General features: G+C 39.0%; 2 protein-coding genes across 2 annotated transcripts; one reads left to right on the forward strand and one right to left on the reverse strand.

Moving 5' to 3' along the window:
* The first annotated feature begins 744 nt into the window (after positions 1-744).
* LOC145912716 (hypoxia-inducible factor 1-alpha inhibitor-like) lies at positions 745-6398 on the forward strand. Its single transcript, XM_083000278.1, has 8 exons — positions 745-1466; positions 1608-1733; positions 1980-2098; positions 2201-2349; positions 2808-2953; positions 3206-3312; positions 3574-3793; positions 5241-6398. The coding sequence occupies exons 1-8, from the start codon at positions 1227-1229 to the stop codon at positions 5322-5324; spliced, it is 1191 nt and encodes a 396-aa protein (XP_082856404.1). The 5' UTR covers positions 745-1226; the 3' UTR covers positions 5325-6398.
* Positions 6399-11214: 4816 nt separating this feature from the next.
* On the reverse strand, positions 11215-17845 carry LOC145911812 (uncharacterized). The gene is made up of 8 exons (XM_082999250.1): positions 17738-17845; positions 17527-17676; positions 16110-16291; positions 14985-15047; positions 14369-14483; positions 13961-14092; positions 12964-13088; positions 11215-11945 (listed from the first exon to the last, which is right to left on the reverse strand). Exons 2-8 carry the CDS (start codon positions 17587-17589, stop codon positions 11594-11596), a joined length of 1032 nt encoding a protein of 343 aa, XP_082855376.1. The 5' UTR covers positions 17590-17676; positions 17738-17845; the 3' UTR covers positions 11215-11593.
* Positions 17846-18250: the final 405 nt, after the last annotated feature.

Below are 18250 nucleotides of genomic sequence, written 5' to 3' on the forward strand. Positions count from 1 at the left end.
ACAAGCGGTTACAATTATGCAAACATTTTACCACCAGGTGACGCGGTAGAGCATTAATCATTTAAATTTGGAGTCTTTGAGCACGACTTACTCGTTTTACATCAGTGATTCCAAACCTTTTTGCGGTTGCGTACCACTTTGTTGAGTGTTACACAGTAACCTGGGGGATGAAGTAACAAACATTTTGAGATCACTTACGATTTTTAAATTCGAATTTGATCCGCAAATTACGAAAAGGTGCTCGTGTATCACCTGGAAGGCCGTCTCGTGCCACTGGTGGTACGCGTACCAGCGGTTGGGAAACACTGTTTTACATTAAGGATCCCGGGGTGATAAAACGCCTTTAGTTATGTGTGTTTTTTGCATTGCATCATCAAGAAAAAGAAAGAATGCACAAAAGTAGATTTTCGATTTTGTTTGAATTTCAATGCTCCTTTGGTTTGAAAACTATTCGTAAAATAACAAAAAATTACGAAAACACTTCTAATTTAAATTCATATTTTACACATCTTCATCATTATTAGGATATTTGTAAACCAATGTTATTGAAACTAATATTATTTGTGCTGGGTAGGTAAATTATAACAGAAAAAATTATGTAGCTCACACTGCTGACTGTTTTTCTCTTCTCAGCTATATTCTGTGTTGATATGGCCGATAGAAGAAAAAGGGGCAAAGGAAGTGGAGCAGCCGCCCGACCAACTACATATAATAGCGAGATTTTCATTGCGGAGAGACAAACTGTGCGCCTTTGCGCGAACAAACGCATGGTTTAGCTTTCTCATTCACCTAATTTTGTTTTCAGCACCTTTCTTAACTTTGCTGCAGGATTTTCTCGGATGGACTGCATCAGTATTTGAACAATGACCGCCAATGTTCCTTCTTCGATTTTAAAACGCGTATTTTTTTTTAACTTTTAGCAGAACATTGTTGAGCAAGTTACTCATTTCAAATAAAAAGTGCAAAATAAAATTTTGAGACTTTGCTAACATTGTAGGATATTTTCGAAAAGTTGTCGCCCTGATTGTAGTTTCATAAATGTTGTTGATGCTGTAGCTTCGGATTGCTTGTGTGGAGTAGGATTTTTTGACTAACTCAGTTTTTGTTGTTATATGATCTGTGGTTACCCAATACCAATGTCGTTATTGTATTGTTGCCTGTGAGCGTTCGGAAAATTGCTTGTCACTTAAGTTGAATATCAAAGCAAGGTTTATTTCAGGATTTTAATGTTTTTCAGGTTTTCAATTGATTACATAAGTAACGACTTCTGGATGAGTTGCGTGCAAAAGTTGCAAGAAACTGCAATGTGTACTGATCAGCAAATGATGATGGTGGAACCGATGACAGATTCTCCAATAGCACAGACTTACGATCCTGCATCCATCTCAAAATATCCCTTTCCAATAGATCAAATACCTCGAATGTCAATAAACGACCCAAGGCTTCCACAGCTTATAGATGCTTCGGTAGGAAATTTTATGACATAGTGTTGTCTACAACATAAACAACGAACATGGATTGTGTAAAACTGGTTAAACTTTATGCTTAATGGAAAGCGAATGTTGTAAGGATTTATTGTATAATGCATGTTTATACTTTTCTTTCAGCAACCTGTTGTAATAACTGATTCTCAACTAGTTCAGCCAGCATTAAAATGGAACCTGAAATACCTTAAAGACAACATGGGCGATGGGTTACATTATGTTTACTCATCAAAAAACAGAAGATTTAAGGTATATATAAACACATGTAATCCAATAATCTGTCCTATAGTTTAACTAAATAACTAGTTGCCGACATGTTACTTTTAAGTACTTTATGAAATGAATGATTTGGTAAAGTCCACAAAAAAAATGTGTGAAGCAAAAGCATGGTTTGTTAGTGTTTGACTAACCTGATAGCCAAAATTGTTATCATTGTCACAACAACTTTTCTTTTGGATGAAAATTCCGCTTGTAACTACAATTTTCCTTTTTCAGTACTTTGACAAAGAACGTGCAAAGCAATGCTCATCTTTTGTTCAACCAACAGCTAGATGTGAAGTGACATTTTCTGAGTTTATCGAGATCTTAAAGGACTGTGATAATTCTTCTGATAGGTAATGAACCTACTATTGCATAATTCATGTAAGAATACATCAAGATGGAACTAATATTCTTTCAAATGTTTGTTTGTTAACACTTTTCTTGCATGCTTGCAGAATATACCTTCAGCAGACACTAAATGACACAGTGGGGCCAAATATTGTGCAAGACTATTTGCAATTCAACTGGGAATTTGTATCAAGAATACAAGCAAAGCAACAATGGGGAGACCTCAGTTCAAATTTGCTGCTGATAGGCCAAGAAGGTATGAGTAATATGATTTTATCATAAATTGATCTTGTTGCTTTCCATCTGGTATTTGACAGCCAAGTACCACACTTTAATTAACTATAATACGCTTTGTCCTTTTTAATGGTATATATTGGTAAAAGCTGCATTTATTTACTTGGAACTAGTAAAATGTGACACTCAGTTTACTAACAGTTACTTAGGCTATTGTTCATAAGATTGAGATGTGATATTTTCATTTAACTTCTGTTCAATAAGAAGCGAAACTAAAGCACAACTTTGTGGTGATTAATTACTTTGTATTTATATATATATTGAATTATGACAGTGATTTATTTGGGGGTCTATTTACTCTTAGCTGCTAAACAAGTTGCCCACTTCTCTGTGCTTAATCACTTCCTTAAGACACCACTAGTGGCATTGCAACTTGGCCGCATGTGTATTGGATTCCACATGACCTCATTTGTTTCATAGGCAACATCACACCTGTTCACTACGACGAGCAGGAAAACTTCTTTGCTCAAGTTTCCGGCTTCAAGCAATGCCTGCTTTTCAGCCCCGACCAGTTTGATTGCCTTTATCCACACCCAGTATCCCATCCATGTGACCGACAAAGTCAGGTAAATCCATATCACCTAACATAGCTAAGGATTATTGAGCTTCATGGTGATGTTAACACAGTAACCAAATGTTATAGTAACATCTAAAATAGTAACTTGAGCTCTATGGTGCTGTTGAGACACTCACCATCTTACTCTGAACTAAAATTTGTGATTACCGTGAAAAGTTTGGCCAGTGTAGTGTTCATCTAAAAGCTTGTTTGAGGTAAATGTTGTATTTGTGGAGTCATTACTCAACATGAATATTTGTAGGTTGACTTCAGCAATCCAGATTATACGCGATTTCCAAATTTCCGAAAAGCTCGCGCTGTTGAAGCTATTGTTGGACCTGGAGATGTTCTTTACATCCCTATGTACTGGTGAGCATAATACACATCTTTTTGATAATACACATTAACAACTACACCATAATCTGTTTTTTTTTCCAATTTGGTTGTCATTTAATCATAAAAATCTAAAAAACACTGTTTTTGTTTTACCATTTTAATTTCAAACTTTTTTAGTTTGTGGCTATGGTTTGTTTCACAGATAAACACACAGATTTGCGAAAAAAAAACTTAAACAGCGTTCAGATAAAAAGTCCCTTCATTGTTTTAAACTAATGTCAAATGTATTGCTAGGTGGCACCAAATCGAATCTCTTGCCAGCACAGAACCTTACGATCACGGATTTGGTTCGATCAACGAAGACATTCCACCTGTCACAGTGTCCGTCAACTTCTGGTATCGTTCCTCCCCTTTGCCGCAACAAATCGACTACCCAATATCTCCCCAACAGAAAGTATCTGTGATGAGAAACATCGAAAAGATGCTTGGTGCTGTTCTCGGCCAACCAGATCAGGTAACTATACAAATTGTACGAGGAAAAACTTTTTTTGAGCAAAAATCAAAATTTTGTGAAAAGCAATTTTTTTACACAAAAGGCGCAGTAAACGACACAAAAACTTAGCTATAAATTACACCCACCTCAGTAAACATGGTTGCAAGCGTTCGAGTTAATGTCACTTGGCATGGAAATTTTTGTGGCATAGTGGAATTTGGCAGCAAACCGTCGCTCCCCGCTTTTGTCTATAGGCGTAAGAGTGTGACGTAACTGCGTACGTGACTACAGATTTGTGGCCAATGGCACGCCGTTCTACTGCTTCGGTGGCCGGACTGGGTTTTATGTGCGATGAGGTTACTGAATCGTAGCCCACACTTGAATGTTGAAACCACCTTTTACTGTATGTCATGATTTTGCGGCCTTTGTTAAATTCAATCCACTTTGCTGCATTTGGACACCGAAATCTTGTGTCGTTAATCTTGTTTATTTTACAAACTAACATCTCGCGCCATTTTGTTCCGTCATCAGCTCGTATGCTCGGCTTGAGGTGACGGTGAGAGTAGCAATGGTAAATTTATTTGCCACACTAAGTGTTTTCCTCTGGAAATGCTAGCGACTCCAGCACATAAGGCTTAAAAAAAATAATATATTTAAAAAAAATGTAATGATGAGTAAAATCCCTTTCTTTGCTTTTTTTTTGCAAGCAAGCATGATTACCTTTACCATATGGCAATTTTGCGTAATTGTTTACGTCGAGAATTAAAATTTAAAAAAATTACATATTTCTGCCCATACGGATAACAGAATTTATCTACGTGATAAATGCCGACGTGAGGCGAATTGTTGTGGCGTCTCGTTTTTTTCCGGGAAGCGAATTCAAACATAACCATGAATCTCGTGCAACTTCCGCCTTCAGTTCCAATGTCCGCTTGCAGTGCATGAGCGTTGCCAGCTTAATGTAAATATACGCGCTTGTCATATTACGTTTTGCGGACGGCACATGTGCATGATCGTTTATTGCAAACAAACACGGTCACGTCTGTGTTGAATATTATCCTTGTTATTGGTCGCCCTGTAAGTAATGAGTTGAGCCACTATTTAATTTGTTTAATTTCACTTCATTTGTAACTTGCTTTTGGGTTTCGAGCCAAAAATCGCCGTCCGTCGGGACTTCGCTGCATCGCGTAATGCGCACGTGATATAAAGCAGTAGTAGTTTCCTGGGCCTGTTTCAAATTGTGCGACTTCAAAGTTGGTCGCCGAGATCGTATTTTATTTCATCACGTAGGTAAGATTTATCTGCTTCAAAAACGCCTGCAAACACCCAGTCGCTCTTAAGCCAGATCAATGAAATGTCAACGTTGTAATGATATAGGTAAATTACGCACGGCCTAGACGTCGCATATCTCCAACATTATTTCTTCATGCGTCACACCTTGCACTTGTTCAAACGCCTTTGTTTCCAGGTCGGAAGTTTGTTGCGAACAATCGTGGAAGGCCGATACGACGTCACGCCATCCGAGGTGACGTGGGGCGAAGACGGTGCGTAAGCTGTGACGTCATGGTAAAAGATTTTCCTGAAAATTCTGCCAGTGGATTCGTGGGGTGAAATGCGAGTGATGTGAGAAGACTAGGAACAAATAGGTCTGCCCGCGATTCTTCACTAAAATATCATTGATTTTCTTTTGTATGGTTCCGTACCGCAGGCACGCATGCGATTCTTGTCATCTGGTCGTAACAAAATGCAAAACCTGCGCGGTTTGCACTTCCCATATCCGACTCTTACTTTTTGTGCTGTTTTGTGGTGTTATGCGCGAATCCTGTTCAAACATTTGTGTACTCTATTGCCAGTAAATCATCGTTGCGACTATTTGGAATGTGTTGGCATCCCACGCGTCTCGTGGCAATGTTTGCTGCTGATCGACGCGTGAATCGCATTCTTTTCGTGCTGCCCTTTTTACTGCATGCGACTGTGTATTGTCAACGACCCCAACTTCTTGCACTTACGCCTCATTCTTGTTTTCTTTCACGAACCTTCGGGTTGAACTGCGATGCAAGAATTTATTTAACATTTAGGTCAGAAGATTTGTTGAATTTGCCTCGTACTCGATATTCCCATTGCTTTTATGAGCATATGTGGCTTTTTGTGTCCTATTAGTAGCAACGTAACGGGCAAGTGTAAAGTGGCAGTACGCATGCAGTGGCAGTAAATGCCAATCATTTCCGATGGCACACTTTCTCAACATATTACCACTCGGTTTACCCCCCAGGAAGGTGTAGTCAAGTTTCAAGTTGAAACCTCTTAACGTACGACGTCGCGTCCACATGATGCGATCAACGTATTGGTGAAAGCCTCACGTTCCAACCTCAACAAACTTTCCTCAACGAAACGATTTGTCGATCCTGTTTTTGTGTTTATTTCATTTTTTCGACCGTTTGTTATTTTTGTTTGCGCTTTATTAACTCCGTGCGTTCAGGGAGTGCTTGTTGGTGTAAACCAGGTTGCTACAACTTCTTCTTCTCCTGTAGCGCCTTCGTCGTAATCTTGTACTTTCCAATAAAAAGCACGTTTCAATGCAACGAAGGAAATTTAAAACAAGTGCAATAAACTTTACCACAGGCTTCGAAAACAGTTTCTAATTCCAGAGTCCCGAGAAGCGCAGAATTAAGATACAGCAATCGCTGTTTACCGGAGCCAGATAAACGACCAAGCAACCATTTATTTTCTGTTTGACGGAGGAAACTGATGTCGACCCGTGTTATTTTTAACCAGAGAGATATCAATCATCCATTTAACTTCAATAATAGTCGATGTAGAACTTCAGCGAAATGTTTATCGACTTATACTGTGTTGTAGAAGAAATTACATGCCAAATATTTTGAAAGGGTGGTTTAATAAAAAGATATGTCTGTAAAGATCCAAAAACATGCGATCGAGGCTTAAAACTAGCAAGAAAAAAATTTTGGCGCCATTTCATGTTCACAGTTTACAAATTGAACTGAAAAAAGCATAAAAGTAAATTTACTGACAACCATATTTCTTGAATTAATTCCTAAGAGGAACATTATTGAATAAATATTTTGTATGCCATGATTTGAGAAAATAAATACGAAAAACTGTAAAATTTAACAGCATTTTGTAAGCGTCTGCAGGCTGATACATCTGTTTTGTTGACAAATTGTAACTGTACCCAGCCAACAACAACAAGGGATGCTGACCAGGTCACAAAAACAATCCCCTTAAAAAGTAGGACAACGGTCAGTCTTTATCTGCTTTTTTCATAGACAAAGAAGCTGTCACGTGCGCTTGAAGCGTCCACACATCGTAACCGCTCCCCGCTCCCCGTCCCTCGTTTGTTTACTTCCAGTCGTAGTGCGTACGTGATGCTCCGCGCTTCACCATGGCGGCTTCTCCAGCACATCACGTACGCGATGAAAACGGTCCGCCCGGCAATATTTCCTACCGGTATTATAATAGAACTGCATGAATTTGACCTAGATTAATCGTGTTGGTTGACGAAGTTTCATAAATATCCTAATTAGGTTACCCTTATCGATATTCTTTTTGAAATTTGAATGCACTTCGGGTTTACTGGAAGGCGGAAGGTTATAATTCCAGTAAAACAGGTTTCGGTGCGCACAGCTTAAATTGGCACGGTGCCTAAACTCCTGTGGGAGAATCTAAAGCAAACATGTAATGTGAAGTTGATGATCTCATTCAAATATTTTCGACGTTCGGCAATTAAATAAACTCGACAGCTGCCGACAACACACGTATCACAATCATTCAACCAGTTTCAGGGTTAAAGGTCGCCAATTCCCCAAAGACATTTATTTTATTGGTTATTATTGTCGATTTAACTCGTCATCATGTAACGAGTTATACTCTGTTACAAAGCAACGGAGCACAATTGATACGTGGTTGTTTTACTATGATGAGTAATGACGTCACACTTGCTTTGTATCGCCCGAGTGCGCAACAAGTGTTATCACGTGTCTTAAATGCTGATGACTGATCGTACGCTAAAGGTTGTTTTTAAGCGTGTTCTGGTGTTTGTTGACGTGCGTGATCACTGTAGTGAAAAATCTGACTCCGTCACTGTAAACTTGTTTTCCACAAAAAACGCAAACAAAATATTAATAAACACACACTTTTTGCTGTTTTAGCAAGCAGTACTTTATTCCGAAAACATACGTAAAAAATATCGATAAAAACCCGCAACGTGATATACTTGCATCTATTGTGCGATGTGTGATATGTGATTACCTTTCACCACAGTCAAACAATGCGACGTGCGAAAACTGGCCAATAATCGATTACGATGCATTCTTTGGGTCGATTACAGGTAGCCACATAATGTATGAGTTTGTGCAAACAGCAACTTGCACGTGACTAACTGCAACGCTTTTCTATCTCCTGTGGTCATGCAGGGTTCACGTGCTCAAAGTGCAGGATTTGATAGTAAATCAGCAACGACCTTTTTCAAATAAAGCAAACAGGTTTTCGTTGGGTGATACTTAAAACCAAGTCCTACTAAAGGAGGTGTAGCTACGCACGATGACGCACGATGGTTTACCCGACTCCAGGAGATCCACGAATATCATTGTTTACCTTGAAACTGAGGAATTTCAATCGCAAAAGCTTAGCGTCTCTTTACATTTGTGGGTAATTTGTTTTAGGTCATTGCATTCATGTAACAGATGGCAACTTAATTTAAACAACTTATAATGTTTATTCAAGATGATTTAAAACGACAGAACCGCAAAGTTTCGACATACGGGTCTACGTGACCAGCGACACAGAGCAAGCGCACCGACAGCGACGGCGAATAAAGAAAAGCTACGATAGAATCACAACCACGCCCTATATTCCCTTCTATATTCCCTTCTATATTCCCTCGGCTAATTCGCCAAGTCAAAATGACCCCAAAGGGAATGCAACCTGTTGACGGCTTGAAGAATTTAAACCAGTTTTATTTTTGTAGAGATTAACATTTTTGGGGGTCGTTACTTTTTAAATAAATAGTACCAATAAGTTATTCAAATTTATTTTTTCGTTTTGTTGTAGATGTTGTTCGCTTGACCCCAGATTTCACAAACCTGTATTTAAATTTACCTTTCTGGGAAAGTCGCTTTAACTTCAACACGCATCGCGTTGCAATTTTACGCAGTTTTACCGAACGCATATTGAAAAAAAATTATATACATTGCAACAGCAATAATAAGTTGTTTTATTTCCCGCTATTTTAGTTTTAAATGCATAAACGTCAAAGTGAGTAGGATTTTTTATTCTTTTCGTTCTAAAGTAAAGAAAATATCAATCTGTGTGAAACGTGAACACGAAAGTTTAAAACAAAATTTAACAGTGGATTTGGTGTAACGCCTTAGTTGACATAATTAAGATGATATAATTACTATTTTTGGGGGACTGAAGCAGTATTTTACGAACTACGCAATATAAGCACTTTGCATGAAAGATCCAGGATTGCGGTGAAGTCAAACAACTATTACATCCAGGAAGTCAAACAACTATTACATCCATCCAGTAAAATGGCGCTTACAGTAATTACCGCATCATGCGTCCACTGGGTGCCTACGTGAGCTTTAACACAAGGTCTGGCGATGTTGGATTGATGTCAAGCTTTGCCCATAGGCGCCCGCCTGGTTTCCAGATTGTCCGCGCTGTCAAGAATGGTCCAGCGCCTTCCTATTTTCGGCTTGAAGTTATTTTGCGTCAAAAGCTTTTGTTCGTCATTTGTGGTTTGTGGGCTCTTCACTAAATAGCGGACGTGCTGTTGGTGCAACCATCAGGTCTCTTAACTGGAAACACTTGTTGGTCAATAACAAAGTAAAAAAAAAACGAATACGTGCCAATTGCCACCATGAATTCTGACTATAAGGATAACTCAACATAAGTAGCGTTATTGCAAACGATGAAATCTCATTTAACACATCCAAAATACAATTTTTTTTTACAGGCAAAAATTCGACGAAATATGTCGAAATTAACAGCATACACTTTGAAAAGCACTGTCATAAACCAACATGATCGACCATTGCGATGGTTTTTACTTGCGGCACCATTATAACCATACAATGAATATTTATGGCATTTTTGGTTAACAAAACGCGATTTTAGAAATCACGGCCGAAAACAGACACAGATTTAGAAACACCTTACAAAAGAACCTGCTTGTGGTCTGCCTTGACTCTAGAGCGCCCGCAAGTGATGGTTTGTGATTCTCTTTCGCAAATATGCTTAAATGTGCTTTTTTGCAGCAACAACTGATCTTTTCCTAAAATGTGATAGAGGATTGCAGTAACAAAGCACTCTGTTATATGCAAAAAAACAAAGCACGCTGTGTGGTGTGAGCTAAATCAACTAAATGTGTCGGAAAGTTGCCTCCAAAACTAAAGGCAATAAAAATTATACTGTGAACTTGAAGCCAGTTTAAGTTGGCAAATCATTTCTCGATTGGTAAAACTCCGTAAATGGAAAATATTGTTGACGATATGACGTTACAGTTGCCGTATGTACCTTGCTCTGTTGACTGCGGACGTGCCGAGTTGCCACGCCTCCCGTTTTTCGCAAATGTGCAACGTGACGAGGACGCCGTTGGTTTTAGACAAATATCGGTATCGGTGTTATTGCGGAAACAAGAGCATTGTTTCGTTCATCCTTTTATGAGACGCGACACGTTTTCATCAACATGCTTTTTATGTACTATTAGTTTTCTTTTTTTGAAAAGGAAAGCCAAAGCTAGGATGATGTTAATCATATTCTAAGTAAACGTTTCGAACTCGAACTAAGTTCATCATCAGTACTACATTGAGCTGGTTGCAGAAAAGCGTGTTATTAACTCCAGACATTTTGCACCCAAGTTTTCTTTTTGATTGCTTTTGATTTGACCTTTTTTAATGGTTACAAATGCGCTAATAATACGAGATCACTATGTACCCAACTTTATAATTTTTGACTTTTCTTAAACTGTAGCTTGCTGAGTTTACAGTTACTCCTAAATTAAAGTGATACGTGAGTTTCGCGTGCAATCTTGCTATTAAAAGTTAGTAAATTTACATTAGGAAACCGCAGTTGTGAAGTTGTCGCTTCAATGACGTGAGTAAAACGTCACAGAAATGTACACGCGCGATTCTTTGTCATTCCTAATTTACAACAAACTGCAAAGTTTTAATGCCTTGCTGGGTGTGATTTGCATTTCACATTAACTCACATGGCTGAGCAATTATTGAGAAAATAAAATATAAACTGCTGGCGAATCCACCCTACATTCTTCCACATATGCTAAACTTAAGTTTTGGTCAACAATGTACACAATCACAATGAATTTTGGCAAATGACTGCAATTCGACTCAATCATTTACAAAAAATAATACAAGCATTTACATCCACTTTAAATTTTTTTGATGTTTTAAGTGCGTGCGGTGCAGAGCAGAATACGAACATCGTAAATGTCTGATGGGACACGACGCGACTAACAATGAAACAAAAATAAAGTTCGTTTGGGTAAAATTTCGAGTTTGTAAGAGAGCCTGATAAATGGATTTCATCACAAAACCCGCATTTATCGCATGAATATAATAACTTATCCCAAACTTGTTATATGAGGAGTTGAGTGCCAGCGTCAATCCGCCAATAAAGTCATGTCGATTTCTCGGTCCCCTGTTTTAAACTTTAACCAACCACAACTTCGCAGCGACACCACGTGGTAATCATCATTTATGTTTAGTTGCCAGGCAGGGGCGACAAAACACCGCGCCACTCTCATTTTGCGGACAGACTGTCGGCAAAGTTTTGAGCTCATATCTCACTCCACGAATCACAATTTGGCGATCGAATGGAGGCGTTTGACTTTGTGCGAACGGGAGTTGGGTCAGTTTGACAACTTATTTCTGAATATGCCGAGTCTCGGCGCACTCGCTCCACGGAGTAACTCATGACCAACTCTCGCTGATCCAATGATCGTGTTTTAGCCACTTTGGCATGAGTCGTCACATCGTGTTTCAACGAGCCCCCTCTTATATGTGGGATTTCCAGGGTGACCAGTTTCTTGTTGCACGCAATGTCATCGTCCTCTTCCCCAGTGCTAAAAGTGTCAATCGAGTCGCCGTGGAGATCGGCCATTCTGCCGTTAGGTGTCGTGAGACTAAATCTGCGAAATGTGAGAAATTTGTTGAATCATTTTCTTAATTTTGAATAAATTTCTGTATTAACCTTTTCAGTCCTTCTCCAGTTAATACAAGATTAGATTTTTTGGGGGAGATAGAAGGACGACAATGTGGGCTTTGGTCGAAAAAAATTGTACTTGCCAAAGTTATTACTTGCATCCAGACACATAGTATTAAGTATTTGACAAATTCACATTGCCCGGCAGTGCCTTTTTTGATACTTGATCTAAACCGAATTCCAATCAACAAACCGAAGTTTAATTAAGTCCAACTGACGGAGTGCTGACAGGTAATCAATAGAAATTGACAAATGAAATGATGACGACCATGGAATATATTAAATTATATAATGTGCTGTATCAGTCTTGTGTCTATAAACCGGATTATTCTGGTTTGGCACTCTTTAAGAAGACTGACTTTAATTTTTTTAAATACACAAGCTTTCGTGATTACCTCTCGCTTCATCAATTTATTCCTGATGTAGATTATTGTTGAAAATTTACACCTTGCGTATTTTAGAAAATAAACGTCAGTCTTGTTAAAGAATGCCAATCATGAAATATATTGTCGTTCTATGGATATACCGCAAGCTCAACCGCAGAGCTATGCACTCCCTTGTGTCTTTCGTAGAAGTCATAAGCGGTCACCGGGTATACAAATCAAATTTGAAAGAGAAGAGTATGTATCTATGGATACCGATAATTGATTTTCCGTTTTAAAAGTTTGTAACGTTATAATTTCGAACCGAGCTGCGGAAAGAGACACCCCAATTCGGTGTTCGGCATGCACAGCAGACACACACGTTTCAATCCCTTCCGCGTGGTGACTACCATATTTTTCATTTACTGTTTAAGTTATGTAGCTATAGGAAAAAGTTTCGCAATTTTTAAAGGTATAATTTTCTACGGAAGATTTTTGCAAACATATTAAATCAGTAAAATATTCGATGCAGTTTCTTTTGTTGGAAAAAACTGAATTAAAAAAATTAAATGTTTCACTCACTGAAATTTGGAGAAAGGTTTTTTGGGGGCGGCTCTGCTTTTGGGCCATTGGGTGGAGCAAGATCGTGTTATAATGGTTTTGCCATTGCGTAGCCGCATGTCAGAAAGTGCTTGCTTTTCTTTTATCTGAAAAAAGTGTGGTCAAAAAATCATTCTGAAGTAATGCGTTTTTGTCAAAACATTGGCACAGACGCAAATAAGTAACAAGCGAACCATCAACTATCTGTCTGTGTCAAATGCCCAAAATTTCGTAGCGATTTTCCGTTCATAAACGGATTTTGGACTCAAATATCCAATCGCCGTCATTATAACCGCAGGAAAACAAACGAGTTTGACAAAATCGCCGCCCGTGCAGTTTATCATCCTCACTGCTAATGACTTCGGATTCCCAACAGAAAGGAAACACTGTATCTAACGTCAGACCAAGCATTCTCGCTGTCAAATCAAACCCGAAACGCGACATCCGCAGCATATCCCCATGTGATTTGCAGCACCTGTTGTTATGCGCTGTACCTCGTCACAGCTCTGGTTTATTGCGAACGAAATCAGGGACCGTCAATTAATGCTTTATAATGAGTTATGCATAATTCAGACAGGATGAAATATTCATCCCTGGGTTATGAATGTGGCGCGGGACTGCCAGTTTCGCGTCCTTGGGTTGCTGGTATGCCGCTATAGTTATAAATATTTGTGGTGATACCTTTCACAAACCCAGTAAGTTTCAAGTGAGGCGATCTGTGACTGGATTATATTTAATTTCGGGAAGAAAACAACCGACCGACCCGGAGTTACTTTAATTACATAAATTTACTCATAATTTTAATCAAAACGCCAAGTTAGTCTGATAATATATAAACATTGTCTGCATTTCTGCACCAATGCCATCCTTTATTTTCCATTGTAAATTCTGTCAACGATGTTGACAGTTTTAATATCCCGAAAATCCAGCGTAGTCCATATTTTCTAGATATAAAATTTAATTTATATTTTATTCATACCTTAATAACTTTTGCTTCTTCAAGTCGTTGCATAAAAATGTGAAGCCTTTTCTTGCTGTATCCGAACCACAGGCAACCGACTATCGCCAAAGTCAGGCCCACGCTGAGAAGCAAAAAACCACGCAGCGATATCTAATAAAAAGTTGCCATTCACACACAAGGTAAAAAGTTGCGGTCTGCCGCTAAAAGCAATGATTTGTGGTGCACTTAGACTACTGCTGTCTCTTTAGTAAAGTTAAAAGCGCGTGTACGGGTCGGTTGCCGTCATACAGGTGTGGCAAATAAAAACATACCGTAACAGGGTAAATGGTTCAAGGCCAAAGCCGCGTTTGTATGACTTTTGTCACCCTTACGTTAAGGTTGAGTAGACGCTTTGATGTTTACTAATACACGCGCGTGTTGTCCTACCGTGTGGTGTAAGAGGAGCTGATCAACTAAAATAAAAATGATCCCGACGAAAACCAAAAGAACAGCAAGAACCAGAGTGCACACGCTCCTTCGAAGGATGGGGTGGATTTCAAAACTGAAAAATACAATTCAAACAAAATAAATTAAAAAATATGCTACTGTTCCATCTTCTAAATTTTACAGTTTTAAATAATGGAAGACAAACTCCAACAAAAGGCAGTTTTAAAACTGAAATGAAATAGACAAACAGCCAAACACCTTGCCAGGTATTATGATGAGAGCGACATTTGCACATAAAGTTGCAAGTGCATTTTATTTAAAGGGTAGTAATGTGGACATATATGTAACATATAATCTATATGTTAACCTATAGGTTAACGTTGGCTTTAGTGACGGAAGAGGATTCTCGACTGAAGGGCAAAACTTTCTACATGCATGCTGTGATGCGGATGTATGACGCCGTTTCGACATGTGGTGTATTTTTACTGATCAAACTCAAACAGCTCTTTTTGGATTTTCCTAATTTTGGTAACTTAACTACAGTTTACATAATATGTAACGTCTATACATTTCAAAAATTAAATTAAAAAATGTTGTAATTGCTAACTAATCTTACCGCTTTCGACGCAGGTGCCTCGGAAGACGATCGCGACGGGGATTTTGAATGACGACTGATGGACTAAAATCGAAAAACAAAAGCAGTTTATTTAACACTAAGGGTATATTTATGTCCCTCAGTATAACGGCGATATTTATTCATCTCAATCGCTTTCGACCACGCGACAAACTGACAATATTGTCAGTTTATATAATTTTGTGACTAGAAGTTTTATTCTGTTTTGTTGCGGCAGCTAGATCCCTTTGTCACAAGTGTATGAGTTGTTCCAAGTTGCTGGTTTATAGTCAAACTTCTACACCAATTACTTCGACAAGTTGTCTTAAGCGAGTAAAACGTTTAAAATTTTCAAAACCGCGTGTGCTTCAAATTTAGAGATTCTCCTTTCAAGGTTAATCACTGTATCTTGTATTAGCTTGTCACATTCACTTTAAAGTGAATTTGACACCAGTATTTGACCCAGCTGCATTACAACAAAGTTCATGATGACTGATTATGCCGTATGAAGAAGTCGTATTGTGCTCAATGTTTCAAAAAACTGCGCTCATACATGGAAAGTTCTATGAAACACAAACTGAATTTTTACCAGTCCGCGATAAAAGTGACACCAAGATCAACAACACGGTGGTTGGCTATAAAAAGAACTCCCGAATTGTTTAGAGCGCTTAAAGCAGAGTGTCTTCTACCTCCTTGTGCGAACACCAGCAGGCCCATGAAAGCATCTCCTTTCACACACCTCGCATACCAACGCCACCCATGAAGTCGTACAAAGCCCGACACTTAAACCGTTTAACGCACTTGGCCGTGAGCTGTTTCCGAATATAGAAAAATAATAGGCTACAACCAAGCCTTACAACATGCTACATTTAAAACATGGCTTGGCGTGGCGCGTTTGGTACGGAACGCTTTTCGTCGCTTGAAACATTGAGCAGAAATATTATGGGTCAAAGCAGCTTTTTGTATTGTTCCTTTTTTAAATAAGCGTCTGGACTATGACAAATATTGTGCCAACCACAGGGCAATTTTCAATGACCAAGCAATATCAGTGTAGTTTCGCAGAATCGGTTTGACAACCCTCGACTATATTTACATATTTTAGTACCTAACTTTGTCGTGGTTACGAACCTTGTGCTTTCACGCCCATATCCAAGGGATCGACGGCTTGGCAGCGGTGTGCGGTTCGGCGTCATTCGACCGGGGCTATTGTCATCCCAAGCGCAAAAGCTGGAACCTCCAGCTCCGTTGTCCAGCCTGAGGTGGCTGTTGTTAAGCATTGAAAACATCCCCGCCATAACAGTGTTGGTTCTCTGCCAAGCATGCACCACAGTGATTGTTTGTTAAATGATGCTGAAGGTACAAGGTTTGTGTAGCAAGTGGAAACTCAGCAACACATGATTGCCTAAACTAACTGTAAAAACATAATCATATTGTTGCAGCGGCCACTTATACTTTCGTCGCACTGCTCCGCTGTTTCAGCATAACGTTTATAGCTCATCAAGTCCGAAACCGCTGCTTGCTTACTTCAATATCTTGGAATATGACTCGCCGCGCTTTCCCTGGTGGAATGGTTGCGCACAAACTGTAGGTAGTTAATCACTATTCTGTCACTACCGTATTCCATAATTGACAGCTAAAGGCCAACGTGCAACCAAATTTTACAGACGTTGCTGACGAATAAGTAATAAACAACACTAAAAAAGGAGCGTCATTGCATATTTAGGCATACTTCAACATACCCATCGCGGATTATATGCTGTGGATTAAACAGAGTTTTTGCAAGCTTATACAGATCACAAGTAGTTCCGTTGGTACGCTCGTTTCACTGGAACTGACCACGTACTGACCCTTCTTGCTGCGCTGACGAGTGCCGGCGCATTCACCTTGCTCATGCGCAGCGATGCGTGGAGAATTCAAGAAAAAGTCCACAGTTTGTAAAACCGAGCTAACGTCGATCAGCATATATGCAATACGCCTAACTAAATAAATCAGCTATTACAACTAGCATGCACTTATAATATATTTTAGTACTTACGACCAGAATGAGGCATTTACAAATATTGTTATTTTTTTTTCATTTTACAGTAAATATAACCTTACAGACACTTCCATAAAAATAAACAAGCTGTAGACAACTTTAGGGTTATATGTAGGGTAATCTCGCAAAACACTTACAAATCCATTTATTTTCAGGCAGACTCAACCTTGCATTGCGTTTGTATCGGCCAAATTTTATTGTAGCGTTAAATAAACAAAATGAGCAAGAAGGAAAAAACATCGATACAATAACTCACGTTGTGTTACACTGAAATCACTCACTGCAACATATAGACATTGCCTATGTGTGTACCCATTGGTAGATATAATTGCCTGTATACTGGAGGCATGGGTATTCAAGCATGGCGGTTTTTCAAGTGGCATATGTCCCATATCATTATCTTTATTGATTTCACCACATACTGTGATTCAATAACCAACATGTCGACCTATTATCTTACTGTTGTATATCTTCCATAATGACAAAAACATGAATATTTGTACTCACCCAGCCACGGTTGATCGACATTGTTGTTCCATCGTTGCATTGTTCTCGGCTATTCATATTCATTCAGTCCACAGCATTCACGATTTTGGTCAGAGTAGCAGTATTTTCTACGTTTCAGCTGGTTCAATTGCCTTTGCAAACGTGGGGTGTCTAAAAATAATTTTCGCAACGTTCAGTCTTGGTCGTTTTTTGTCGATTTTTCACATTGCACCTGGCCGTGTATCGATTTCTCCCTGATCCTCGGTAAAACGACCCACAAACGATAAAACAAGGAAAACCAAACAGGTTCCAATAACCCTTCAGATTTTGTATTACGAAGTCACAGCCTGATCGTTCTTTTTCTTCGGTCAAACAGCAGTTTGAAGCACCCATCTTTTTTTCCTTTTTTTGTCAAATCGTTGCACCTTAAATCAAATGATTCGTTTAGAATCGACAAGCGTGAGGTACGACAATCGCTTGTAACGTCATTGTGCGTACTGCTGACTGACGCACGTGGAGAAGTGTGTTTTGGATGCAACGAAATTTAATCTTCCCTAAATTAAACAGTATCTAGACGCCGAAGAGGCCTATTGTGACCTGGCTGTGTTATGGTGTATACGCTCCTTTTATCCTTTTACTCGTTCCTGAAAAAAACTTCAACCATCAGTAGTACTTTCTGGTTTTGCAAACGCCCGCAAATGTATCTGTCGGAATCACGACATAGACATCATAATCCCTTACCGAT

Source organism: Ascidia mentula, chromosome 8, assembly GCF_947561715.1.
Source record: "Ascidia mentula chromosome 8, kaAscMent1.1, whole genome shotgun sequence".
Taxonomy (NCBI): domain Eukaryota; kingdom Metazoa; phylum Chordata; class Ascidiacea; order Phlebobranchia; family Ascidiidae; genus Ascidia; species Ascidia mentula.